The following is a 24,600-nucleotide window of genomic DNA, read 5'->3' as shown; positions in this document are numbered from 1 at the left end:
GCCCCAAAACCCAAACAATTCATTATTTGTTTTCATAATGTCACTTAAAGAAAATACTCTAACTTCCATAACAATGCACAGAAAAAAATGAAATTGTTACATCAGTCAGATTGTTTGATTTAACCTTCAGTTTGCCTTTTCAAAATACACACGTCTCCCTCTGTGTTGTCCACACAAAGCTCTGCCTCAGGAATCTTCAACGATATTGTTGATATTAATAGAGTTTGTTCTTTGTCTTCCAGAACCGCCACAGCCCCGATCATACTGGCCTGGCCGGCTCACAACCCAACAGCAACAGCCTCAGATAGGCCCGAGCCCGCGTGTGCATGCCTCAGAGTGACTGCGTCGTGTTTGTAAGCGTGTGCGCACACGCGTGTGTGAGTGTTGCACAGATTATTGTATGATTCAAAGTATGCTACGGTGGAAGAACAAATTGACTGGAAAGTACAAATGTTTGTGTGATGTGTTCAGGAACAGTGGGCACAACAACACTTCAGACTCTTTTTGACGGCCAGCTGTGAGTTCTGTGTCCCTCTTTCTTTGACTTGGTTGTAATAATGTTTCACCATATTTCCAACATAAACTTTTCTTACAATCTTTAATGCTTGCTTCGCCACATGCCTCATAGCTTAGATTTCTGAACAGTAGGACCAGGTGTGTACATTCAAATCCAAAATGATTCATAATCGATCTGAATGACAATTCATTTTAATTCAGAATTTGGTCAAGTTATGAATATTTTGGGCTTACCTGTGCATACAGTGACACTGACCCACGTTGTTGTGAATTTATAGGCTCAAGTGTTTTGGAGCAATTGTAAATAAAACCTCTTTTACACAAGTATTTCATTGATGTATTTATTTATAAAAATGCATAAGCTTGTTAAAATGATTGTTGTATCTAGGTTTAATTACTTCAAGCAGGATTACATTAGCAACGGTGCATGATTGATGATATACAAAAATAAACAATGTCAGAGGTGTTGATTAAATGCCATGTGCAAAACAAGCCCTTCCTGACTTAGACCAGAAAACAAGCATTGCCTCAGTTTCGTTGATGCTGATAATCGTCGATTTAACATTTAGAAAGTTCACAGGCTGCAGGAACGAGAAATCAACACCACTGACATTTAGAAATCGCATGCGCACGTGTGTTTTACTTCTTCGTATCGTCCGTTTTTCACATGCAAGTGCTGCAACTTTGACCACCTCTATGCTGTTTACGGTCCCGAATACATTGGATTTAGTTTGGCACAGTTTTGTTCTTCAAGTCAGTGTTGCCGTGGAGCCAAATGTCAGGGAAAGGCAAACTACACAATGCATGTATTGCATATATTTCGAAAAGGAAAGAAAATGTGAATTCATCACATCTAAAAGCAGCCAAACAATAAACATGTAAGAACACTGAAATGCATTGAGTCAAAACAAATCATCCTTTACAAAGTGATTGCATAAGTCCAAACTGTACTGTTGCATTGTACAATGATACAGCAGACTTGAGTGAGCTTTCTCATCTCATCTAATAAAACTACCGGTAGTTGAATGAGCTTCAAGCAAGCATCTGCTGGTCAATACGCTGGAACATACTGGACACACACACCGTATATGGTGAAGCAAGTAAAATATGTCACACAGAAAACTATGTACAGAAAGTTAATTATTTTGGCTGGATTGTTACACGCGAATCAACACGACATGGCAGGAAAACTCACACAGATCAAAGCATATGCAGGCAAGCATCTTTGCACACTACAAAACATTTGCTGGTCCAACAAATGCTTCCCTTTTGAATTCTACTGCAGCTATAGTATAAAAACACACTTTAAATACATATTTTACACACACACTATCTCATTTCTGTGCATAAATCAGTACAAAGTGTTACACAACATTAACACACACTGTGTGGTTACATTGAATAATCAGTCTAGGCTTTCTATGGTTAAATCAACTCCACGTGAATATGAAAGTATTTAGAGAAAACAATGCAGTGACTAAATTTTGTTGTTGTTTTGGAAAATTAATATCTTTTACTGTTAAAAAAAAAAGTAGGTGGACAGATGGCGCAGTCAGCTGCAGAGAAACAGTACAAAATAATGAAATGGAGGAGGTAGATATGGTGTCCCTACAACCAAGCCTAAAGCTGCAGAGTTAAATGTTGATCATGTTTCCTCCCTTGGGACATTTGTGAATTGGATTTCAGTGGAAGCTGCATGATTAATAATGCATTAAAAACTGAACAATAGCAGAAAAAGAACATTAGTGTTTTCCAAGCTGCTCTTTGGTTTTAGCGAGGATTGCAATGATTTGTCTTTGAAAACTCCATTCAAGTGTTTCAAGTACCGTGATATCCGCAGTGTAACGCCAAGGCCACACCATGGCGAATGTGTGCGTTGTTGAGTAGAACCCATGTATGGCTTTGGAACGCGCTCATTTGGCTCTGTGACAACATCAATCCTAATAAATAAACAACAACAAATGACGGTGACACAGTTCAGGCCCACATCACACCACAGCGTGAATGTGGCTTACACTCTGCCAATGCAAAGCGCGGGCGTTTGAGTTTAGGGGCCAGGGGAGGTTGTTCCTTTCTTAAACTATGATATGATTTACGATGAGCCAAAAAACATTGAACATATTGCTGCTTATTATGAAGGCACGTACAAAAATAAATCCTATAATTCCTCAAATCCTTGCTTCTGTTGGTGAGTTTTAAGCCTCGACTGCTGCCTGGCCGTTGCCGTGGTGCTTGTAACCATTGGCTTCTGCGTGGTTGAGCGCTTGCATCTCCTGGCCGGTTGCCCTCTTGTCCCTCATCAGGGATCTGCGGTGGAAAAACAGGTAACCAGGCAACAGGAAGCCGGCCAATGAGAGGATCAGTAGGCCCACGTTGATCTGATTGGATAATAAAAATGTCTGCGTTAGTGCACAACCTTTATTGATCAAACCTCACAGCACACCACCAAATCACAAATATGAAAATAAAAATGAATTACGTATCTTCTGTCACCTAGTATTTATTTGTTCAACCTTTCAGTGTATGTCACTGGCATAAATAGAACAAAGAACCAGATGCAATTGCATTTTGTCGGTTCAACACAAAAATAAAAAACAACCATTCACACCTTTGGGCAATTTTGAGTCTTCAATTAACCTATCATGCATTTTCTTGGAATGCGGGGCAAAGCCGGAAAAAACCCTTGCAAGTACCGGGGAGAACTTGCAAATCCCCCACAGGAGCGCATGAGCAGAGACTCAAACCTAGAAACTTTTGATTCTAAGACGGACATGCTAAAAGATGCTATTAATGGTCATTGGTGTAAATTATTTGCTGGGCAGTGTTTTACAAGCCCAGATAGGGAAACATGTCCTCACCCAGTGGGGGTTTCCTTTAAGGGGGCCGACCATGGCGATGAAGAGTGGCTGCTGGAGCAAGGCGACCACAGCGCTAATCATGGACTGGAGGCCTGTCAAGGTGCCGAAGTGGTTGGACGGGTAGCTATGATGGGAGAAACAATGAATAGTTAGCAAAAGATGAATGAAAAAGGAATACGCTAAAGGCATGCTTGGGAAAAAAGTGTAGTTGAACGAAAGACGGGTGACAAAGAGGACTTTGAAATCAATTGAAAAGCTGTAACAAAATTTCTGCTAATACCAAGAGCATAATGGATCATAGTTTTATTTCCATAAAGGCAGATTTTTTTTTTTGCAAATTTCATTGACTGTTTTGACCCGTTCATTTACAAGACGTCTAATTGAACATGATCCTACATCTCAAAGCTACACTCACACAGCAGCATAGAGGCCTCCGCAGCAGGAATGGATGAAGCCTCGGACCATCGTGTGAAGGATGAAGGTGAGGATCTAGCAGAAAAACGAGAAAAAAAGCCAACGTTAGCGGCTGACTCCCGACACGCAGCTGTGAACGTTGTTGTATTTGTTTCGCATGTCTGCGCCACCTGTAGCGGCAGGCAGTCGATGAGGGAGCAGCAGCCGAAAGCGATGAGCAGCAGGTTGGTGAGGATGAAGGCCCTCATGACGTTGGTCAGCTTTTGGATCGTGCGGTCTCGCTTGGTCCCACTGGTCTGGCTGAGGGGACATGAGCGGCCGTGTTAAAACCACCAAACAACGCCGACATTATCCATCTGGCCGCACTGACTGATTAAAAAAAAAATAATTATCAGAGTTTGAAAAAAAAAAGTTTTATTTTGAAAATGTGCATCGCCTGTGCCTCTCAAAGCGATCAACTGGGTAAAATGGGCTTTCTCATGGAAAGTGCTTCAAGGTATTCAAAGCAGTTCAACCACCTGTTAACGGCACAGCAACGGGAGCAACCGCGGGTTCAGTATCTTCCTCAAGTACACTTAGACATGACCATGAAGGGAGGATGGGGGATTGAGCCCACAGCATTCCGCTTGGGACATGATCACGACAACCTGAGCTGTGCCTCACTCAAAGACAACCTTTTTTTTGTCACACCCTCTAAGCACTTCCCTGAAATCTATCAGAATTCATCTACGAGTGCAAGGTCCACTACCTCTTTTCACTTCCTGGTGTGAGGGCCTTTTCCTCTTCACACTCCTTCATCTTCCAATCCATGATGTAACCAATCAAAGGACACGTGACCAGGCACAGCAGCTGCAGCGTGCCGAAGATGGATGAGTAGAAGCTCACTGAAAGAGAGCATTATAAAGTCATATTGTCAGACAAAATGAAGCATTTATGCGGCGTGTCTTGATCGAGCAACTGCTCACCTTTCTCTGCACTCTCCATCACCAAGTCTTCAGATGCTGTAATATGAAGGGGAGGAAAATCAGTCTGTCAGTAAAATTAACTTGTCTTCTGGGACGGTGAGGAGGCACAGAGACACTCACGGTGTTCTTCGCCGTGCATCACCATGAACTCCAGCATCTTGTTCATGGCGCCCATGAAGAAGATGATTCTCAGCTGGGACATCCCCATTGTGACCAGACTCCACAGGAAGATGGGCGAGAAGACAGAGCGGCGGAAGGGAACGGTGTCTTGAAAAGGGAGAAGGAAACTTTTTTACTTTAAACAGCAAATCAAGTTAAGTCACAGGTCAACTCACTTTATTAGGAACAACAGAACAATCGAATGAGATCCAAAACAGGTGTGGAATTTGGACCTTCTCTATGGCTAATTTGGAACACTACCTAAATGCTACCCAAAAATAAATATATTGTTGAATTAAAAAACACAGTTCTCTGATAATGGTTTGCATCTCATTAGACCGTATATAGGCGAAAGGTGATTATGGCTACTTGATCACATGTGTTTGACATACTAGGCCCAGCATTGCCTCCGTTGGGAAGTTTTTCTGTGGAGGGTTGGATGTCGCCATTTGTTTCCCTCAGTTTCTCTCCAGCAGCCTTCTGGTCTGGTGATGGCAACTCCTGCACGGTGAGGATTTTACTATCACCCACAAAACAGGAAAAAAAGCATGTTGGGATGAAGTTTATCATATTCGGAGCATGACATAATGCAGGACACGGCGCACTAACCTGTAATCAACTTCTCCGGGCGTTGGGAAACCTTCAGTGGGCCAATTGATGAAGCAGTTTACAAAGACAAAGCCAGCAAGACCTGCCCAGGACCACATGATCACCTCAAAGGACACACCTGCATCGTAGATGAGCTGGAGGGCGGTGGAACACACCAAAAAAAAATATTCATCACATTTGGGATTTCTGTTCAAATAAATCATAATCAGTAGGAATAATTTGATCAAATACATTTCATCAAAATATGAACTGTACCTTCTTCTTTACCATTGCATCAATTACAATATTAAGTGACACAATCATCGTCTTTAGCAGCATGTTAGTTATTAAAAAGTTACCTTTACTCCCGGGAAGGTGACAGCGGATGAGGCATATGAGCCAATCATGAGAGACATGACAGTGGAGCTCAGGGCACCAAACATATTAGGCAGCTGGTAAACACAGAAGAAGGATGGATCAAACAAATGCTGTCTCATGTCTATTGATAACTCAAGGAACAAATTCCATCTTTCTATCCCGCTAATCAGTGAACCTAGCCAACAGCTAACGAGCTGATGTGTCCCACTCGCTCTTGTTTTACCTTTGTCTTGCATTCTTGCCATCAACCTCACTTGCTTTATAAATGAGATATAAAATGAGATGAAATTCAGTGACGTTGACTGTAATTTTGTTGTCTTATTGTGGGTTTTGTTTTATTTAAAAAAAAAAATCCTTCATTCCTTCTTTCCATCTGCCTCAATATTTTGTTGAAAAGTAATGATGAATGTTGTCATCGGATAACGAACCATCCTCACCTAAATGAAAGTCACCTATATTGTACATATTGTCGTAAAAATATTTGTTAAATCTGTTAAAAGCCAGCTGGGACAGGCTCCAGCACGCCCGTGACCATTGTGGGGACAAATAAATAAACTTTTTAAAAACGTTAAATTCACCTTTCTATTCACTAGCTTTCTCTTTCCTTCTTTTGTTGTCTTTTCCTATTTATTTCTGCCTTTACTTTATCGCGTTCTTTTATTGTATAATTGTGACCAGCAGGGGGCAGCCCTCTTCTGTCTTTCTTTTTGCTTGGTTTCTTCGGGTGACCAAGGTTGTTGGCATCTTCTGTGTGAGTCAGCCAGACCGCACAATTCCATTACAGTACTGTAGGTGCGCACCCAATGACACTTTGAGAATGTCAGCCATTTTACATTCGGTGTCATAAGGACAGAAAGCAGCAGACATCTGACCTGACTGGATGCTGACCTCGTACAACGGAGTCAGACGAAGCAATACCTCCGCTCATGTCGCATTTAGCACCCATTCTCAGTAATGACGGATTAAAAACGCTGATGAACGTCGGCGGGAAAGAAAGGCTGGCACCAGGCACTGAGACACCACATATCAGGTTGACCTTTTTATAGAATAAGCTGCTTACCTTGCACGACAAAGCCTCTATTGTGGCAGCGGCACACTCAGTGTTCTTTAATTACAAGTTTTCAGTGGGCCAATGACGATTATGGCATCACATGTGACGGATTGTAGGTATGCTGCCCCACAAGCCCACTTTGCTCTCGAACCAACAATTACCTCTATGAAAACCCAACAACCTCCATGACTGGGTTTTCCCAATTCAGCAAGTCTCCATTTTATTCCGTATCCTAGAAGTGGCTTCTGGAAGTGTGCATTCTCATTTAAAACGACAACTCTACAATGCCATTCGTCATTCGATCATGGGACTGACACCAAATTCAAGCATTTTCTTTTCTCGATCTGAAAAGTGTTAATATTGGCCCATTATGGTTGGGCCCTACTTAATACTGTTGAAATTAAAAGTAAGAGCAGACACGGCGAGTCATAAAAACTTCTAGGAATTTAACAGCGCCCAAAAGCCTAAAGACATGTGAAAATGTCAATGTTTTCCAAGTGTGTTTGTTCTTGGCTGCTGTCCGACGATGACCTTGGGGGTAAGAGTGAGAGCTGACATGAAGATGACGATGATGGGTAAACAGGAAATTTAAAGCTTTCCAGAGGATGTCATAGAGGCACAGAACACCCGTCCTCTTTCATGGCTTCGGAGAATGGACGTAGTTAAAGGCCATGAGCAGTTTAGTGCTGAGCTATTTTTTATCAAATGTAGGCGAGGGGGCCCTCAGCACACAGGGGACTTTGTGTCTTTTACTAATTTCAAAGCAAAATTAATCCAGCCTTGTGAGGTTTAACAATCCACTGATGTCTGCAGCAAGAAAAAGCGTGTCTGCACTCATCCGGTACATTTGTGTCCAGAATTGACAGTGTTAAGTGACGTACTGAGGCTCACATGGGTAAACCGGGGAAAAGAAGTCAGTCCCAAATGGAGAGTTGGCTGCCCACTTGTCGCCCCCAATTACCTCAAGATCTGCTCCTGGTGGGCTCACTCACCTGAGGCTTGTACGACCCTCGCAGTGACTTTAATCACCACTAATCAATCAAGACAGTGTGCCAGATTTCGGGTTTAATTATGCAACACTGGATTCTAAGGGGAAGTGGAATTAGATGGAAAAAAAACGGTTCTTGGATTAGTAATAATTAAAGATGAAAGGAGTGTAAATGAGTAAGGACGGAAATAACCCCATAAAGCGGAGACTCCCCTTCTGGACGTGGAGCTAAGGCTAAGCATTCCGCCTTTGGTTCATACTGAGATTACTACGGGTTGGCATCGAGTAATCCTCGATTAACGATTCGGCTGATTGTGCTGCAACCAGGAGGGCTGCTGATTCACGCAATACTTTTGTTGCCTAAAGAATCCCGCAATGATATTAGCTGTGATAAATTGAGCAACTTCCACCCAAACTCCTCCAGGCAGTTTTTCAATGCAACATTGACATGGAAGCAGGAGTTTTACACATTTAGAGAAAGATTCTCTTGTCCCATCCATCTGTTTTTAATCAAATCTGTCCATTCCATTAAAAGTAACATATTGATAAAATATTTTATTGTAATTTTTTTCCTGATCATGGAAATTCAGTCAAATATAGCAATAAAGAACATAATTTAAGCAATATTTTTAGCATAATAAAGTCATAAGTACAACCTTCCACACTCACGTTCACACCGTCACTGAGAGGGGACTGCAGACCCTTTGCCTACATGGAACTCAGATGAGTGAACCATTTCATCAGTGACGTGAAAATATCATTACAGAAATATGTTTGCTAATATTACTAAAAAAATATATTAAAAAATTAGGCTTAGTAAATTATAAAACGCACATGGTCCTGGATGATATTCTGTACACAAATGTTGTTACTTTGAAGAATGCATCTGATAAACGTGCAAAATTCAAACTTCTAAATCCCAAGTGTCGAACTCCAGTCCCTGAGGATAGAGCCCGCCGGCCATGTAATCTTTTGGTGGTACACTGAAGCAGATAAGAGTGTTTTGCTAAATCTATTTACTCTTTTCATTTTGGTAGAAAATCTGTACTGACATTGTAATCATTTTTTTATGGGTAAAGAAAGCAGGGCAGCACGGTGGAAGACGGGTTAGCACGTCAGCCTCACAGTGCAGAGGTCATGGGTTCGATTCCAGCACTGCCCTTCCCGTGTGGAGTTTGCATGTTCTCCCCGTGTCTGCGTGAGTAATCCAGTTTCCTCCCACATTCCAAAAACATGCATGGTAGGTTGATTGAAGGCTCTAAATTATCCCTAGGTGTGATTGTGAGTGCGGATGGTTTTTCGTCTTTGTGTGCCCTGTGATTAGCAGGAAACCAGTTTAGGGTGTACCCTGGCCTACTGCCCAAAGACAGATGGGATAGGCTCCAACATGCCCGCAACCCTCGGGAGGAGAAGTGCTTTGGATAATGGATGCACGTAACAAATTTCTTGCACCATTTCTGAATAGTATACACCCGTTCAACAACATTGGCAAAAAATGTGAAATGTGGCAGCGGGTATCTTAGCCTTGTTCAATCTCTTGCTAACTGGGTTGAGGAGACTTGGAACATTTTCTGTCTCTCCTTACGTCTCCCATATAATGTTTTCTGACACTTATTATGCTCTCTGATTTTCCATCGTCAGGCTAATGTATTTAATGTTTGTGTTACATATTTAGTTCTACTAATTGCATAACACCACAGACAAAACATCACTGCCGCCAAAGTACGGAAAATGGCAAAATGTGCCATTTATTGCATTGCAGGAAAAAAAAATCCTGAATCCACGTCTTCGTGATTTTCTCGGCTAATAATAACAAAGTCCTGTAGTGTGAACTTTTTGATTTGACAGCTGCAGCGCTTCTCCCAGCGCTCCCAGTGGGAATCACCAAACCACAACTACTTAGTGCCGACCATGTAAAAGAAACTCTCACTTGTACCTCGCCCTCTCGCCACACGTGTACAAAAAGCTGACTTGATTTGACTCGATCATGCCACTTTCTAATAACAACAACATAAGACACCTAAACTTTGGAGTTGACCCTGAGTGACTTTACAGACACCTTCATGCTTCACTACAGTGTTTTATTATTTTTTTCTCAATATTTGCTGAGCGCTTGGAATTGTGACAACTTTCGTAATACAGTGAAAGAACATGTTTTTTTTTGTGTGGCAACAGGCCCCGAGAGGAAATTCCACGGCTGTTAAGACTGTGCACGAGAGGCCTGTCTTCATTCCTGCAGTGCCGATGAAAAACGTAAAAGCCAAACCATGCGTGATCATTAGGCACACCTGTAAGGTATGTTGGAGGGTGTGTATTTCTGGTAATAGTTTGGCGGGAAAGCGTTGCGTCTAAGCGAAGTATCCTCCACCTTGTTTGAACTTTCCAAAAGAGCTCTGTGGGCTGTTTTTAAGAAATATTTCAATTACTTTTTCAACTTCCTTAAGTATGCAGTACATGTTTAAAATAAATGTGAGAATATGTTGACAAAATAAATGGAAACAGTGAGTCTTTCAGACAATGTTACCTCTGCCGAAGGCAGGATGATTAATCAATTTTATTGATGAATTCAAATGTATTTGTCAGGAGGATATTTTTTTTATTTTTAATTAATTTTTGTGACGTGCAGAGTTTAAAGCAGATCCCACTGCTTATACTAACTACATATTTGCAAACAGCGTGGCTCATTTACAAAAGGAAAGCCAGTGTTGCCAAATTAGCTTAACTATATTTTTCAACTTTTCAGTTTTACGTTGGGAATAATTTAATTAAATTCTTGCTTAGCTAAGGCAGGGAAAAATAATTGCTTCAAAGCATGTTTGGTATCAAGAAACCTGAAGCTCAGGAGAGAAAATAACATGTCATTTGCTTCGTAAAGAGGAAAATAATAATCAAAATTGGAAATCTGATTTTTTGTAGAAAAAAAATGAAATTTTATTTTATAGTTATGTCACCCAGCCGTATCTGTATATTAGCTTCTTATGTTCGCCGCATATTGACTCCGCAACATGTCTGTAGAAACCAGAAGGAGTATTTCAGTGCTACGGCTAATGCAAGCTGCAAATGCTACATGCTAGCGTGTCAGTGTGTTTTTTTGCTCCACGGCTAAAAGTAGACGCTTATGCAACCAGCCAGTTGACTGGCTGTGAAAATCAGTATCTTAGCATCACTTCTAACAATAGCTGCTCACACTTGCCACAGGTTGACAAGGTATAATGTGTGTTTTTGCTTCAGGCTAACGTTAGCTGTTTACATTACCTTCGAGTTGACTGGCTAGCCAGTGAGGCGCTATGAGACAGAGTGTTTTAGCTTCACTGCTAACATTAGCTGCTTACACAACCTGCAATTTAACTGGCTATATGTTTTAATGGAGGATGATATTTAGTCAAAATTATATTTAGTTTTGATATGGTATGCAGCTACCATGTGACACAATGAACTGATGCATTTCTCAGTATGGCAAATAAACAAACAAAAAAAAGGGAATTTCCCTTCCAGCTGGAACTGAAAGCTTTCATTCAAGGAAGCAAACTGTTGGTATTTGGGTGATTTGCCTCCAACTTCTCCAAACAACAATAACAACACTGTGGATGTTATTCAGTGCTGAACAGTGGGGAGGGGACGACTCAATCGAAGGTCAAACAGCCACAAGTCTATTTATGCGTGTGAAGTCTGAATCAGAATCATCGTTATTGGCCAAGTATGTTAAAATTTCACAACTTGTTCATCTAGTATAGCAGCAAGTATAACAAAATGAACATTTAGGATGTAACACCCAAGCACAGTTATGTAAGGATAGCATTAATGTGATAGTGCCAAACAATGACAGCTGTGCAAAAATGATGCCAAGAGTCATCAAGCAATCTTAAGTGAACAATAATGAGGTAATTACGATCCAATGAAAATTGTGCAAATGATGCAGAGAGTCCTTGAGCTCTAAATAGTGCCCAGTAAGGTGGAATAGAGGTCAGTAACAGTTTAGAAAGCCATAAAAATGAATATGCAAAATAGGCAATCATTTTCACAATGCCACTATGGAATTGTGAGTCAACTGTTTAGCGAGTTCATGGCAGGAAGGAAGAAGCTATTGGAATGTCTGCTGGTCTTAATGTGCAGTTTCATAGCTCCTACCTAAGAGAAAAAGCTGGAAAGGGTTTGACCAGGGTGAGGGGAGAGAAATTTGTCTGCCCTTGTCTTAGATTCTTGAGGCATACAAGCCGTCAAGAGTGTGGGGGGGAGGACCTGATGATCTTTTCCGCAGTCCTAAGTGTCTGCTGCAGTCAGATTTTGTGATATTCTTGACTGTGATAGGTGAACACAGGGCTTATTCAAAGACTGCTGTTTAAAACTACTTCAACCGCTCCTGTGGTAGGCCTTTGGTTCCTCAACAGCCGCAGGAACTACATACATCTGCTGGGCCTTTTTATTAAGGATGGAGTTGATGTTGGTTTCCCACTTTGGTGTTCATCCTTCGGAAATTTGAAGGTCTCAACAGTTGAACATGAAGGAAAGAATCTTTCCTGAAGTGCACGATCATCTCTACAGTCTTGGTCGTGTTGGCCGCACCAGAGCACCAGCTGCTCCACTTCATGTCAGTACACAGACTCGTCACCATCGTTGATGAGTCTGATGACGGTGAAGTCGTCGGCAAACTTCAGGAGTTTGAAAGCTGGGTGTGTTGTTCTGCAGTCGTTCATGTAGAGCAGTGGTGACCAAGTCCGGTCCTCAAGATCCCTTATCCAGACGCATTTAGATGTCTTGGTCTTCCAACACACCTGATTCAAATGATCAGGATTGTTACCATTCTTAGAGCTTGCTGATGAGCTGAACTTCTAAATCGGGTGTGCTGGAAGAGGGAGCCATCTAAAACAAGCGTGGCAGGGAGTCTTGAGGATCGGACTTGGGAACCCCTGGTGTCAAGGGAGGAGAGCAGTGGCTAAGTAGCAAAGTTGCGGACTTCTCAAAGTGACTGGCCTGTTGTTGTTCAGTCCCCAGACTGCAGGTTTCTTGGGGATTGTAATATTGGTGAAGCATTTGAAGGAGAATGGGACTTCACACAGTTTCATGGATCGGGTGAATATCTGGGTGAAGACTGGAGGGAGACTGGTCATTGTAGACTTTCGTCAGCTAGTCCCTTCTTGTTCTCTCCTTGGGGGATGGTGACTGATTTCAGACCATTCCATTGACTTAGCATAAAACATTTTTTCATCTCATCTGCATAGCTTTCTTGGCAATTTTTAGTTTTCTGGGTTAGCTGGTTTTGGGCCTGCTTGTAAAGGGCTCTCACAGCCTTCTGAAAGGCGTTATCCTCCGCCTTTTAAAGTTGTCAAAATGTGCCAGTTGAATCATGGCTTGTTGTTGTTGAACGTGCGGAACTCTGTCAGGACACACACACACACACACACATCTTCACAAAAACTGATGAAGGATGTCACAATTCATTTTATCTGCCTGCTGAAGTCTCAAAGACATTCCAATTTGTGCAGTCCATATAGTCCTGTCGTGACATTTTAGCTCCATTAGTCCACCCCTTCTCTCTTTTCACTGCAGGCTCGTCACATTTAAATTTATAATAAAGCTGTACAGGCAACAGGAGGAGTCTTAGGAGTCTTTCAACATTGTATAGAAGTGGTCAAGAATGTTGCTTTCCCCGGTGGGACAAGCAATGTGCTGCTTATATTTAATCCATTCATGTTTAACTTTTGCTCTGTTAAATCCCCAAGCAGGATGATCTGTGTGCTTTTGTTCGAGTTCGCTTACTTGGTCAGCCTGTGTTTGCAGCGCGGCATTGGTGTTAGTGAGAGGTGGAATGTAAACATTGGCAAGTATGAAAGAGGAAAACCTGCACATCGAGTGGCATGACTTACAGTTCAAATACTGTTAGGGCTCCTGGCCCTGCACCTTGGGCCCCTCCCTTTTCGTGCGTGTCTTTCAGCGCTGACGAGACTGTGGTGCTGGGACCAGGTGCAAGCAAGCACGACTTAAGCTCGGGACTGGCTCCACCTCACCTACGAGTTTGTACATCCAGCCAGCTTGCCTTGTATACCGACAATTGTTTGTTCCCTGCGTTCCACAGATTGTTTGTTTTCTGCTCCTTGCTTGCCAGCCCAGTAACCTCTTGGATTCCTTTCTTTTACCTGGGACTGCTCTCGCTGGACTGCCATCACCTGCTGCAGCCTTTATTAAATAAAACCATCACCTTTCTCTACTAATCCATCTGCCTCTTCGCTCTTGGGTTCTCCACACACCCACCGACATAGCAAAAAACTCCAAGTCCGGGCTCCAGTGTTTGATGAGCTCCTTGACATCCGTACATACGGTTTTTGTTGATGTAGAAGCATATTACGCCATCTTTTGTTTCCCCCAAAAACTCAGCGACACGATGCACACGGGAAAGACCAAGCAGCTGTAGCGACCCTTGTGGGATGCATTCTCTGAGCCAAGTTTCAATAAAGCAGAGAGCAGCAGAACGTGCAAAGTCTCTGTTAATCCTTGTGAGCTAGAGAAGCTCGTCTATTTTGTTGGGCAGAGAGCATAGATTCCCAAGACGAATTGACGGGAGCGGAGCTCGTAATCCTTGCTGACGAAGTTTAACCAGCACGCTGGCAGGATTCCTCCTCCTCCAAAGCATCGAAACGTCTCCTCCAAACGCTGTAGAGTGTTTCCACTCCTCCGATTAGTGTCTCCAAAAACCATTGTGGATTTGTGAAAGTTGGCCAAAATCGCACGTTATACACTGAAGTGCGTCCATGTGAGGAATGTGTAAAAATTTGGTAAAAGTATGCTAAAATATTAATCTATGTTAAAAATAAATTAATGGGACCCATTGTGTGTCTGTGGTTACCATGGCAATCACTTAAGTGCGCTATGATATTGGTGGAACAGCCAGAAGACCTTTTCAATCATATCAGCTTTAGCATCTGTGCGAACATGACATTTCAGAGTTGTGTTCAATTGGCTGGCTGTCACAAACAAATCATTTTAGAATCGATTATCCAATGGATTATTCCATAAAATTCCTTGGGGAATCCTTGGGGAAATGACAAAACATCCAACCTTTTTCCCATCGAAGTACTACTACAGTGGAGGTGGCCTGCTCCACCCACCAGCTCGCCACAATTTATCTCAGTGCAAAGTATCTTCATTTTAAATAAATAAATTAAATAAATGAACAGTTCCTGGCTAGAGTAGGTAGATGTCATCTGCCAATATTTAGCTTTGAATCTCTTTATTTATTTAGTGTCCATTTTATGTGTCCCGAAACACGTGGACACATTACGCAGCCACATGTATAAAGACAGAATTGATTAGTCGCAGACTGAAGCACAAACCCGAGAGAAAGGGGAAGGGCAGGAGTTACGGGGCTAAAAGAGGAGAAAGCGTGGCCTTGACTGTTTGAAATAGAGGTGAGTGGGCCGAGAACTGGCGGGCGGAGGGTGTGTTGCTGAGCGAGGGCCGCTATTGGTGGAGAGGAGGGGATGGAAACATACGCTGCTGAGGGGACAGTACAAACCAAAATACTTGCCAAGCCACGGGAGGCGCAGCAACAATAAAATGCGCTTGATGGCTGTTCTTAGCAGCTGACACATCACACGCGAAAACACGTGTTTGATGTAAATGTAAACACAACACACACTGTTGCCTCAGCTGAGGCAAACAGAGGCCGCGGCCACGCTAGCTACCAAAATCTTCCTGATAAAAGAACACATGGCCGATTTTCTCAGTGTAGCTCTTATGCAACGCAGATGCTTGAGGCTTTGGCGGGTTAACACAAGCAGCTGTCAGAAAGTACATTTTAGTGCCACTTCGGCCTCACGAGGAAGATCGTCATGCACTTGACTCGGAACACGTGTGCCATTGAAAGCATAACATGATTCTTATTTGTGTGTGTTTGCGGCCTTCGAGTTTAGGACACTGGTCTTGTACTTTGGCACCTCTAAACATAACACTAAATATTTGGAGTGCACTGCATGGTGGACACTGAGAAGCGGCAGTTGGAGCAACTATCATAAAAAGGGCAAATATTCAGTATTCAAGTCTGCTGACAGATGAAAAATGATTTATCATTCATCAATGTGACCTCAAACCTGGGGAAGTTAACGTATATGAAAGCGGCAATATCAAATAGACTGGAACCTTGACTGGAACTTTTTCCATCATACAACATAAATCAACTAGAAAGCCAATGTTTTAAGAAACATTTTAATACTGTGTTTAACTGGTCTGATGAGTTCTATTTGGTTTGTGATCAGTTTGTCACTAAAATCAGTTTCCCCATTGAGATGAAGTGAAATGCTATTAATCTGTTCCAGGTCCCAAAAAATTTTTTTTCAGTACATGCCGTATATAAAGAAAAATAGTATGCTATTGTAAAACAATATTATAAACATACATAAATAATGTCTTAAAAAAATGTGATAGCAAGCGCTCGGCAGTTTCATGATTTGAAAGGCAAACGTTTCAAAATCGCACAATCTCAAGGACCTTTGACTTTGTAAATGCAGGATGTCCACAACAATATACGTGGAAACTCAGCATGCTTTCTTTCTGTACATTTATTGGTTGTGTGTCTTACCGTGAGCGATGTGAAGGTCAGGCAGATGCCCCCGAAGCCGTTCATGGACAGAGCCAGAAAGATGAGCGCCGACAGTGCTGCCAGCAAAGAGTTAAAAGCCAAAACTGTCATCGCGTTTGTCGCCAGATTCTGGCATGGATACAAAAGTCTCTCATTTCAATGTGTTTAGGATGTGTGTATTTATGTGCAACTTGAGTCCCACGCTGCTATGCCACAACACCGTGTAACGCTATGACTACTCTCAAACATACATTCAAAGGATAACTACTGTACATCACACATGATTCAGCTGCACAATAATAAAAGTATGCTTGAAATGTGTATTTATGTGGTTTCACTACATTAAAAAAAAAAAAAACTGAATGAGGAAGATCGTCTTTGCGATGGCAGAATTTTTGATGCATCTTTTGTGTCTCACTGGAATGGGCAGGTGTTCCTAATGAAGTGTTGGCATATTTAAAAGCATCTGATGCTGCGGTGGCGACAGAAAAACTATGGTTGGATCGCGATGACATCACGTCAGGCATTTTGTTATATGCTTGCCAAGGGACGCATTAGTGATTGGCATGTGAGCTCTTAATGTTCCATTTCATACTTTTGCACTCGTCTCCTGACACTTTCAATCCGGACACAATTGCGAGAACAGCGTGTGACAGAGCTGAAGGTTATCACGGCTGATGTTCATATCGGTTGTGTGTGTTTGTGCACTCACTTGGTGGGTCGTAGGCAGACACGGCCATCATGATGCAGGACAAACCAAAACATGAGCTGTAACCAGAGAAAGTAAATTGAAACCTCCGACATGTGACATCATGTCATCGCCGCACATTCATAACACTTTCTAATGTGTGTCAGAGACATCTTACTCATCTATGTTTGTCTGTATGCTGCTTGACACTAGTGGCTATTGTGCGACTTGCCAACACACATGAATAATAAAAAGGGACAGTGGAAGATCATATTTGATATTTAATTTGTCATGGTGTATGCTTGGAAATTTAATTTCTAAGTCAAATTTTTTTTTTCCTCATTTGCGTCTTCTGTTTGAATTTCCACATTTGACAGGCTCACTTAAATACTTTGTAACATTTTGACACACACACACACGCACATGCACACACACCCAAGTCTTTGCACACTCGTGCCCCACCCACACTCATTGACACACAAAAGACAAAAAGTCCTCCCACTTTGGGAATGCAATCGGTCTGCTTTTTACTACTGCAGGTAGACGTAATGGATCAAATACTCTCACTCTGTTTCATTCACCCCACATTCTCACGACTGCTGACGCAAATTAAACCTGCAGGGAGATTAAAATTATTATTTTAATTAACCTCTCTAATTAAAAGTGATTTATTTGACAATTCTGCTCATGCTGCCTGTTTCTTAGTGGGAATTTAACTAATTAATCAGAAAGAAATCCATCATTAACTGCAATTAATCACATTTTTCAACTACTATTTTTTGCGAAGCTTGAAACAGATCTTTAATTGAATTATATCTTGGAATTGATGCAAAATCACCCAATATGAAGTATATTTAATTCAAAGACTGTTCTTATAGCTTCCTTTGATTCTTGAATCCGATCTAAATCTACAGGCATTTTTCTTCGAAACATTTCTCATAACTGCCCACACGCATCAGACTCCAGCAGTGTTGGTTTGCAAGGCCCAGTAGTAACTTGAACACGGTGTTTTGTTCTGAGACGTGCTAAAGATGCACAGCTAATATGGCCCAATGTTTACAAAGTATGCAAATTATTTTTTCAATAAAATGAGTAGAAATATTTAATTAGTAGTTAATTATTAGTTACAATTTTTTTGGATTAATCACCTGAGGTAACGCTTTAATTTTGACAGCCCTAATGTATATATATATATATATATATATATATATATATATATATATATATATATATATATATATATATATATATATATATATATATATATATATATATATATATATATATATATATATGCCTCACCCTGCACCACCCTGATGCAATGCAATGTTTCGAGCAAATGGTTTAAGCAGTTTGAGCAAGGACATCCAAAATGATGACTTCCAATCCATTACCTCCCCGTCAGGCGAATGGGGCGCGGCCCAAACTTGTCCATCAGGATCCCAAGGGGCAAGGTGGTGGCGCTGAGCAAGAAGGAGCCGATGGTGAAACCCAGATTCAACATTTCTTCTTGGTCCACACAGCTGAGCCACTCCTCCACCTCACCGTCGGACGAGTTGCTCAAAGACACCACCACAGATTCGTTCTCTGTGGTGATTGAAACACATGTCCACAAAGTATAAGAAGAAACAACAAAACAGCCATGTGGGGCACACTAGTATATTAAACAGATAGATGAGTGAGGGCCACCTGAGCATAGGTGTGAGTAGAATCCCTCTCGTTTCAGCATGATGAGCAGCGAGCCCCAGCCCAAGAGCACGGCCGAGCACAGCAGATTCTCGATCACCGCTGTCACCGCCATCCACCAGCGCCTCCTGTAGGCCTGGAGGAGAGAGGGTGCCATCGCTGCTCTGCCACAGAGGAGAAAGAAGTTAAAGGCGCATTATTAACTCTCCAAAAGACAAATTCAAGGCCAAACATGAATAAAACTTTTGCTTCCATTTACTGTATGTGTTCACTGGGTATGGGCTAGGCATCCCACGCGCTAGTCACCAGCTAGTTCGCAAACTAACAGGCTTGGGCTTAGTTAATATTTAAGTAACTCGCAATTTCACTGATGTCATATACTGTTTAATGTATTTACAAACAAATGTCAGAATTCCTTTTACAGGCTCTTCAACTAATTTCACGAGAATGAAAAAAGAAATGCTTTTCCTCTATTTTTAAAAATAAATTATTACATTAACATTTCAAAAGCAAAGAACATCCAGATGCTGATGTGCGTATTTAAAACATGACTCACTAGCCTCACCATCTTGTCTTACAAAGGGACATTAATACTGTTGGTGTATATTTTAGTCATCGATTTCTTTTTGGGGAATTTATTTCGTTTTCGTTGCTGGAGTGCAAAGTGGTCAAAAACTATGCCAGTTTTTCTTCAGTTTTGAGTGTATGATTATATACATTTTAACAGATTGACATCAATGAGTTTACGATATAGTTGCAGTACAAATGAAAAAAGTGATCATTTATTTTTCCAAGTACTACTTTACATGGAATGACGACAGTTTCTCTCCCTTTCCCGAACACGGCCCTATGTGGTGAGTGATCGTTTGGTACAAGTTTGACACCCTTGACACCCGCTGTGCCTCTTTTAGAATGAAGGGAAGGACGATGTTTGCGCGTGAATACTCCTCCGCGAAGACAAGTGACGTCTTTCCAGTTTCACCTTACCACAGCACCGAATGGGTCAGTGGTGTTGCACATACACACACGTCAATATAAACACACACCCTGTGACAGATGACGTTACGGAACAAACAATATCAGGTGGCTGGAGAGGACACGCACATTTCTGCACACACAGGACAGGTCACTCCAACCTGGAACATGAATGACCAATACAGTCATGACCACCTGACACACACACTCTTTCATTCTGTCGCGCACACCAGGCAGGAAAACTTTTCAGGAGGAAACACCAGTCCAATTAGCACCGGCTATTTCATTTGGTGTTGACCAGGAAGACGTGGATGGGAACATAGGGATGGAATTCTTTGGCTGCGAGTGTGAATCAAACTTGATGAGGGCTTCATCATGTACGTGTAATTGTTGTGGACCTTTTTCTATTTGTTTTGGGAAGTCCTCCGGGGACCCTAGTGCAGTGTTCCCCTGATACACCACCGATTTTTATGCAATCATTTCATATGGGTATACAGTACAGTTATTCCTTAACTAACAAAATCCCAATTTAAGATTTAATTCCAGTTGAAGGGACGGGATTGAATGGTGTCCCGGGCCATTGGTTCCCCTCGCAGGCGCTAATTGTACCCGAATGACATGCGTGTGCCACCGATGACCAAATATGTGATCATGAGGCGAGTGTGTAATGTGATTATTCACAGTCCAGCAGGCTGCGATTGTGCTGAAAAGAGAGTTCCAATGGGGGAGCGGTTGTTTTGTAAGTGAAACCCCCTCCTACTACTACACACACATACACACTCCTTATTTTAGATGTCCTTTGATCAAAAAATGGTTAAGTTCATTGGTAAATTAATGATTAATTGATCTTGTGTGACTCTGAGTCTCCTAATTCTGATGATTAATGATGACGATGCACACACAATGAAGCAAAGCACTATTGCTGTATAAATGAAGCTCCGAAATACACATCAACATAGGTCCTTGGCACAAAGATCGGTTCTAAAGAGTATGTAATGTAATGGCAGTACTGGACGTATGAAGGCCCAAATGGCGAATTTAGGACTAATTTGGGACTTCAGATAAAGTAGTTCACAGTTAAAGCAAATAGCCATTATAATTGAGTAGCAATGTGATCGCTACTGTACATTAGATTGAATGAAATTCCAGACCCCGAGGGAAAGTCCAGCATCACGTATGTCACACAACGCTAAATTGGGAATGCTCGGTATACAGTATGCATGTAACATGTAGTAACCTAATAACTATTGAACGGGCAGACTAATTCTGTGTTGCTGTCTACAACATTTGCACCAAATAATAAAATGCCGAAACCTCTCCTTATGCAAGTGACACTTGATCTTTTTTTCCAGACGCAGCGTACCCAAAAGAAAATGTTGCGCTTCTGAGCCAAATGCAGGAAGCGGCCTTGATCTATGCAACAAGTCAAACGGTCATGTTTGTAAGCATAAATGGAGCAATAAGGAGCAGAGAGTCAAATGTCAGTTGAGGTGTTCCATGGCTCAGTTACAGCACAGTGTGTGTCACTACGCTCTGAGTGTCGCAAATGTGCGGTGTTTTGTATTTATACTGCACACAAATATAAACACAACACTTGTTTTTGCGACCACTTTTCTGAGCTGAACTAAAACATCGAAGACTTATTCTATGTAGATAACAGGCTCACAAACCTGCGATGGTGAGCACATCTCCTTTGCCAAATATACTTCATCCACATCCCAGGTGTGGCACATCAAGATGTTGATTATAAAGCATGATTATTACACGGAAGTGCCTTAAGCTTCCCACAATAAAAGGCCACTCTAAAATGGACAGTTTTACTGGCATTGTGGGCAGCCTAAGGCACACCATTGCGGTAAATGTGTTGCACACGTGTAGGGGTGCGTGCATGTGTGTGGGGGTGGGGGTGTGTGTGTGTGTGTGTGGTGTGGAGGGGAGATCATAGGGCCCTCATAAGACGCATTTAGAATTAACACACAGCTCAAAACAACAAAAGGTTGAAAGAGAGTTGTCACAGCACTGTGAAGGGGGTGTGCGCGTGTGTGCGTGTGTGTGTGGGGGGGGGGGGTGACTAGGAGAGAAGCATGCCATATTAGGAAGCTGCTTCCTGAAACGCATGAGCTCTCCCAACAAACTGAATGATGCAATGTTACATAGACAAATAGACAAATAGACAGACCGAAAGATAGACAGACAGACAGACAGATAGATAGATAGATGTGTAGATCAGATAGATAGATAAATAGAATTTCTCACAAATGTAATGTACAACGTACAAGATTTGTCTTGCTCCTCAACTCACATCAATATAGCTCAATATGCCACAAGATGATGACGAAGCACCACAGATGGGCACTTTGCCCTATTTTGACGGCCCGTCCTTCGTCCTCAATCCGCGACCTGGGCACCCTTCCGTCATCGTCCTTTCGTCTTTATTCAAAAAAATAATCATCCTCCGTCGGCGTTTGTCTTTGTCCTTTTAAAGAGCTTCCGTCCTTACTTTTCATCAGAGCTCGGACCGGGGTCAAACTGTAGAGATGGCTTTATTTATTGCTTTTCATTCCCTTGCTCAAAAACACAATTTAAGGTGCTTATTTTGGCACTCAATTGCTTCTTCACACAGCCTATGCTGTTTTATCGCTTCTGTTGTTTTGCAGCCTCTCTCTCTCTCTCTCCCTCTCTCACATAGGTGCTGTCTCGCTCTCAGTTCTAGGGCCAGTATAACATAATTTCAAGATTTCATTTACAGAGTACAAATATTTAAATTCTATACAGGCGGTACTTGACCCATTTCGGGATGATTAAAGGCACAGACGAAAGCCCACTTCCGTCCATGCTCAGGCCATCGTTTTAAAAAACTTCTCATCCTGCGTCCCAAAAACCTTTGTCGGTCTGGGGCTGATGGACGGACCGTTCCATCCCTGGGGAGGAATCCCCATCTCTGCAAAGCCCTACTTTTGTCTAAATGAAGCTACTCAACTCACTTCAACATCATTCCTCTGCACCAAGATAGCGCAAGATGGTGGCAAAGCTCTAATTTTGTCTTAATGAAGCAAACAAAAACTCACCTCAACATGGTTATTTGACAGCGTGATTCCACAGATGGCAAAAAGCAATTCTTGAAAAAAAATGTCAATAAGAGAATTTGCGAAAGGTCAAACCACATGCTATTTTCGGATGTATGGAGTAAAAGTAAAAAGTTATCATAAAAATACTTGTGTATAGCTACAGAAACCTGAAAATTTCACTTAAATACAGGAACATACTTACATAGTCCGCACCACTGCACAAAGGCCATATTGCATTGCATTGGTTTGAGGTTATGTGAGGACTAATTTGGTGCTACAAGTACAGTAGTGATTCTCATAGTTTTGTTTTTGCAATGCTATGCTGCTGTACTTTAATGTTGGTTATGATGTTATACACTCGAAGGGCCAAGAATATTTTTAGGCGCTACTTGGTGTAAGTCCTTTAGTTGGTGTTCCCACTCAGATTTCTCGACAAGGATGTTTCTGACCTCGACCACTCTTGTTTGTGGACAACCGCGGGATACCCAAAACAGCGGAGACGCAGACAACTCTTTATCCTCGCTAGTTTCCGTGAAAATAAACGCGGCCCTACAGGCGTTCAAAGCCTGGGACACGACAGATCCCAGATGCTGAGCGAACAGCTGTTTCTCTGCGGGTCCGGTTACTGAGTACCGCGGGGCGGCCATAGGACCCGTCCCGAGACCAGTCTTCTGCAACGTTCACGTGCAGGCCCCAGGCTCGTATGCGACATGCGAAACAACCCTGCCACTATACATAGAGGAGAGGAGGCCTTCACTTACTAGTTTCCACCCAAAAAACACATACAAGGGCGAATCAGTAGTGGAGAGTCACTCCAAGAAAAAAAAGCAAAAAATGTCAACTGCAAACATGCGAGTTCATTGAGTTCGATACTTGAGGTGAAGGAATTTGAATGTGCCCGGAACACCTTCATTCATTTAAAAGAATAATGAAAGGGTTTATTGAGCATCACGCAAGTTTGACATTCAGTCACTTTGATGAACGTTATTTCCCTAAACTTAATTGCTGAATACCAGACTTTACGCGGAGTCTGTGAATGCATCATTTTTATCTGCAAGACAAACGCGTCTGTGACCACTTTTGGGGTCTACGTTTGTTCCTTGTGGATATAAATCAATTAACTTGTGTGTGTAATATAAAAATGTTTGGTAGAAATGTTTATCTTTGCGAATACAAATGTTTAAAATATATGTGGTCGAGTTTCCCAATGACATTTCCCCCCTCCCTCATGGTCACTTCCCAAAAAGCAACTTGATCCTTTTTGTTTTTCCTTTCTTCTCTCCAACTCTTGGCAAGTTATAATTCCATCGCCCGACATAAGTATGATTTTTAACTGTGTTTAAAGTGAGTAGTATAAATGCCACGTGTGGTGAAATGCAGCCGGTTGGCCCAGTTGCGTTCATGGCGCCACTGAACACACATGGGAACCCCGATAGAGGAAAAAACGACTTACTGTAGTTGTGTCGCTTGTCCTGAGGAAAATGTTTGTGAAGTTGGTCGTTTAAGATTTTTCTTGCTTAGTTTAAATAATTGAAACAAAAAAGTGTACTTTTAAAAGTATGCCTGACTCTCACAGCAAATTGAAAAAAACTTAAACCAACAATGTAATCAAAAGAAAGTTTCCTCCTACTCTTACTGCTTTCTTTCCTGTTTTAATTCCAGAGAGTCCACGCTTCTTTTGTCTGGTTGGTTTC

At 41.9% G+C, this 24,600-nt stretch overlaps 2 protein-coding genes across 2 annotated transcripts in view; one reads left to right on the top strand and one right to left on the bottom strand.

Annotated features, from left to right (window-relative positions):
* The window catches only part of med19a (mediator complex subunit 19a), a 4,249-nt gene extending 3,406 nt beyond the window's left edge, over nt 1-843 (top strand). The window contains exon 6 of the mRNA XM_088293057.1: nt 243-843. Within this exon, the coding sequence (XP_088149183.1) occupies nt 243-308 (66 nt within the window). The 3' untranslated portion in view covers nt 309-843. The remainder of the gene's footprint in view (nt 1-242) is intronic.
* On the bottom strand, nt 844-24,600 carry slc43a1a (solute carrier family 43 member 1a). Its single transcript, XM_088293056.1, has 15 exons — nt 24,360-24,600; nt 18,867-19,027; nt 18,572-18,764; nt 17,202-17,257; nt 16,490-16,566; nt 5,860-5,952; nt 5,522-5,655; nt 5,305-5,432; nt 4,874-5,020; nt 4,754-4,789; nt 4,537-4,672; nt 3,959-4,088; nt 3,790-3,863; nt 3,375-3,498; nt 844-2,894 (listed from the first exon to the last, which is right to left on the bottom strand). The coding sequence occupies exons 2-15, from the start codon at nt 19,018-19,020 to the stop codon at nt 2,712-2,714; spliced, it is 1,665 nt and encodes a 554-aa protein (XP_088149182.1). The 5' UTR covers nt 19,021-19,027; nt 24,360-24,600; the 3' UTR covers nt 844-2,711.

Source organism: Idiotropiscis lumnitzeri, chromosome 4 (genome assembly GCF_059441095.1).
Source record: "Idiotropiscis lumnitzeri isolate Australia: NSW breed Sydney's pygmy pipehorse chromosome 4, RoL_Ilum_1.0, whole genome shotgun sequence".
Classification (NCBI taxonomy): Eukaryota; Metazoa; Chordata; class Actinopteri; order Syngnathiformes; family Syngnathidae; genus Idiotropiscis; species Idiotropiscis lumnitzeri.
This window is presented reverse-complemented; position numbering and strand designations above follow the sequence as displayed.

What these genes read in the sequence shown, in the direction of transcription:
- slc43a1a (XM_088293056.1), bottom strand. Translation starts at nt 19,020, where the DNA reads ATGGCACCCTCTCTCCTCCAGGCCTACAGGAGGCGCTGGTGGATGGCG. An exon ending in CTACTCACACCTATGCTCAG is followed by an intron (nt 18,765 to 18,866) that starts GTGGCCCTCACT and finishes CAATCACCACAG; the next exon opens with AGAACGAATCTGTGGTGGTG. An exon ending in CCCGGAGAAGTTGATTACAG is followed by an intron (nt 5,433 to 5,521) that starts GTTAGTGCGCCG and finishes TGTGGGTGATAG; the next exon opens with TAAAATCCTCACCGTGCAGG.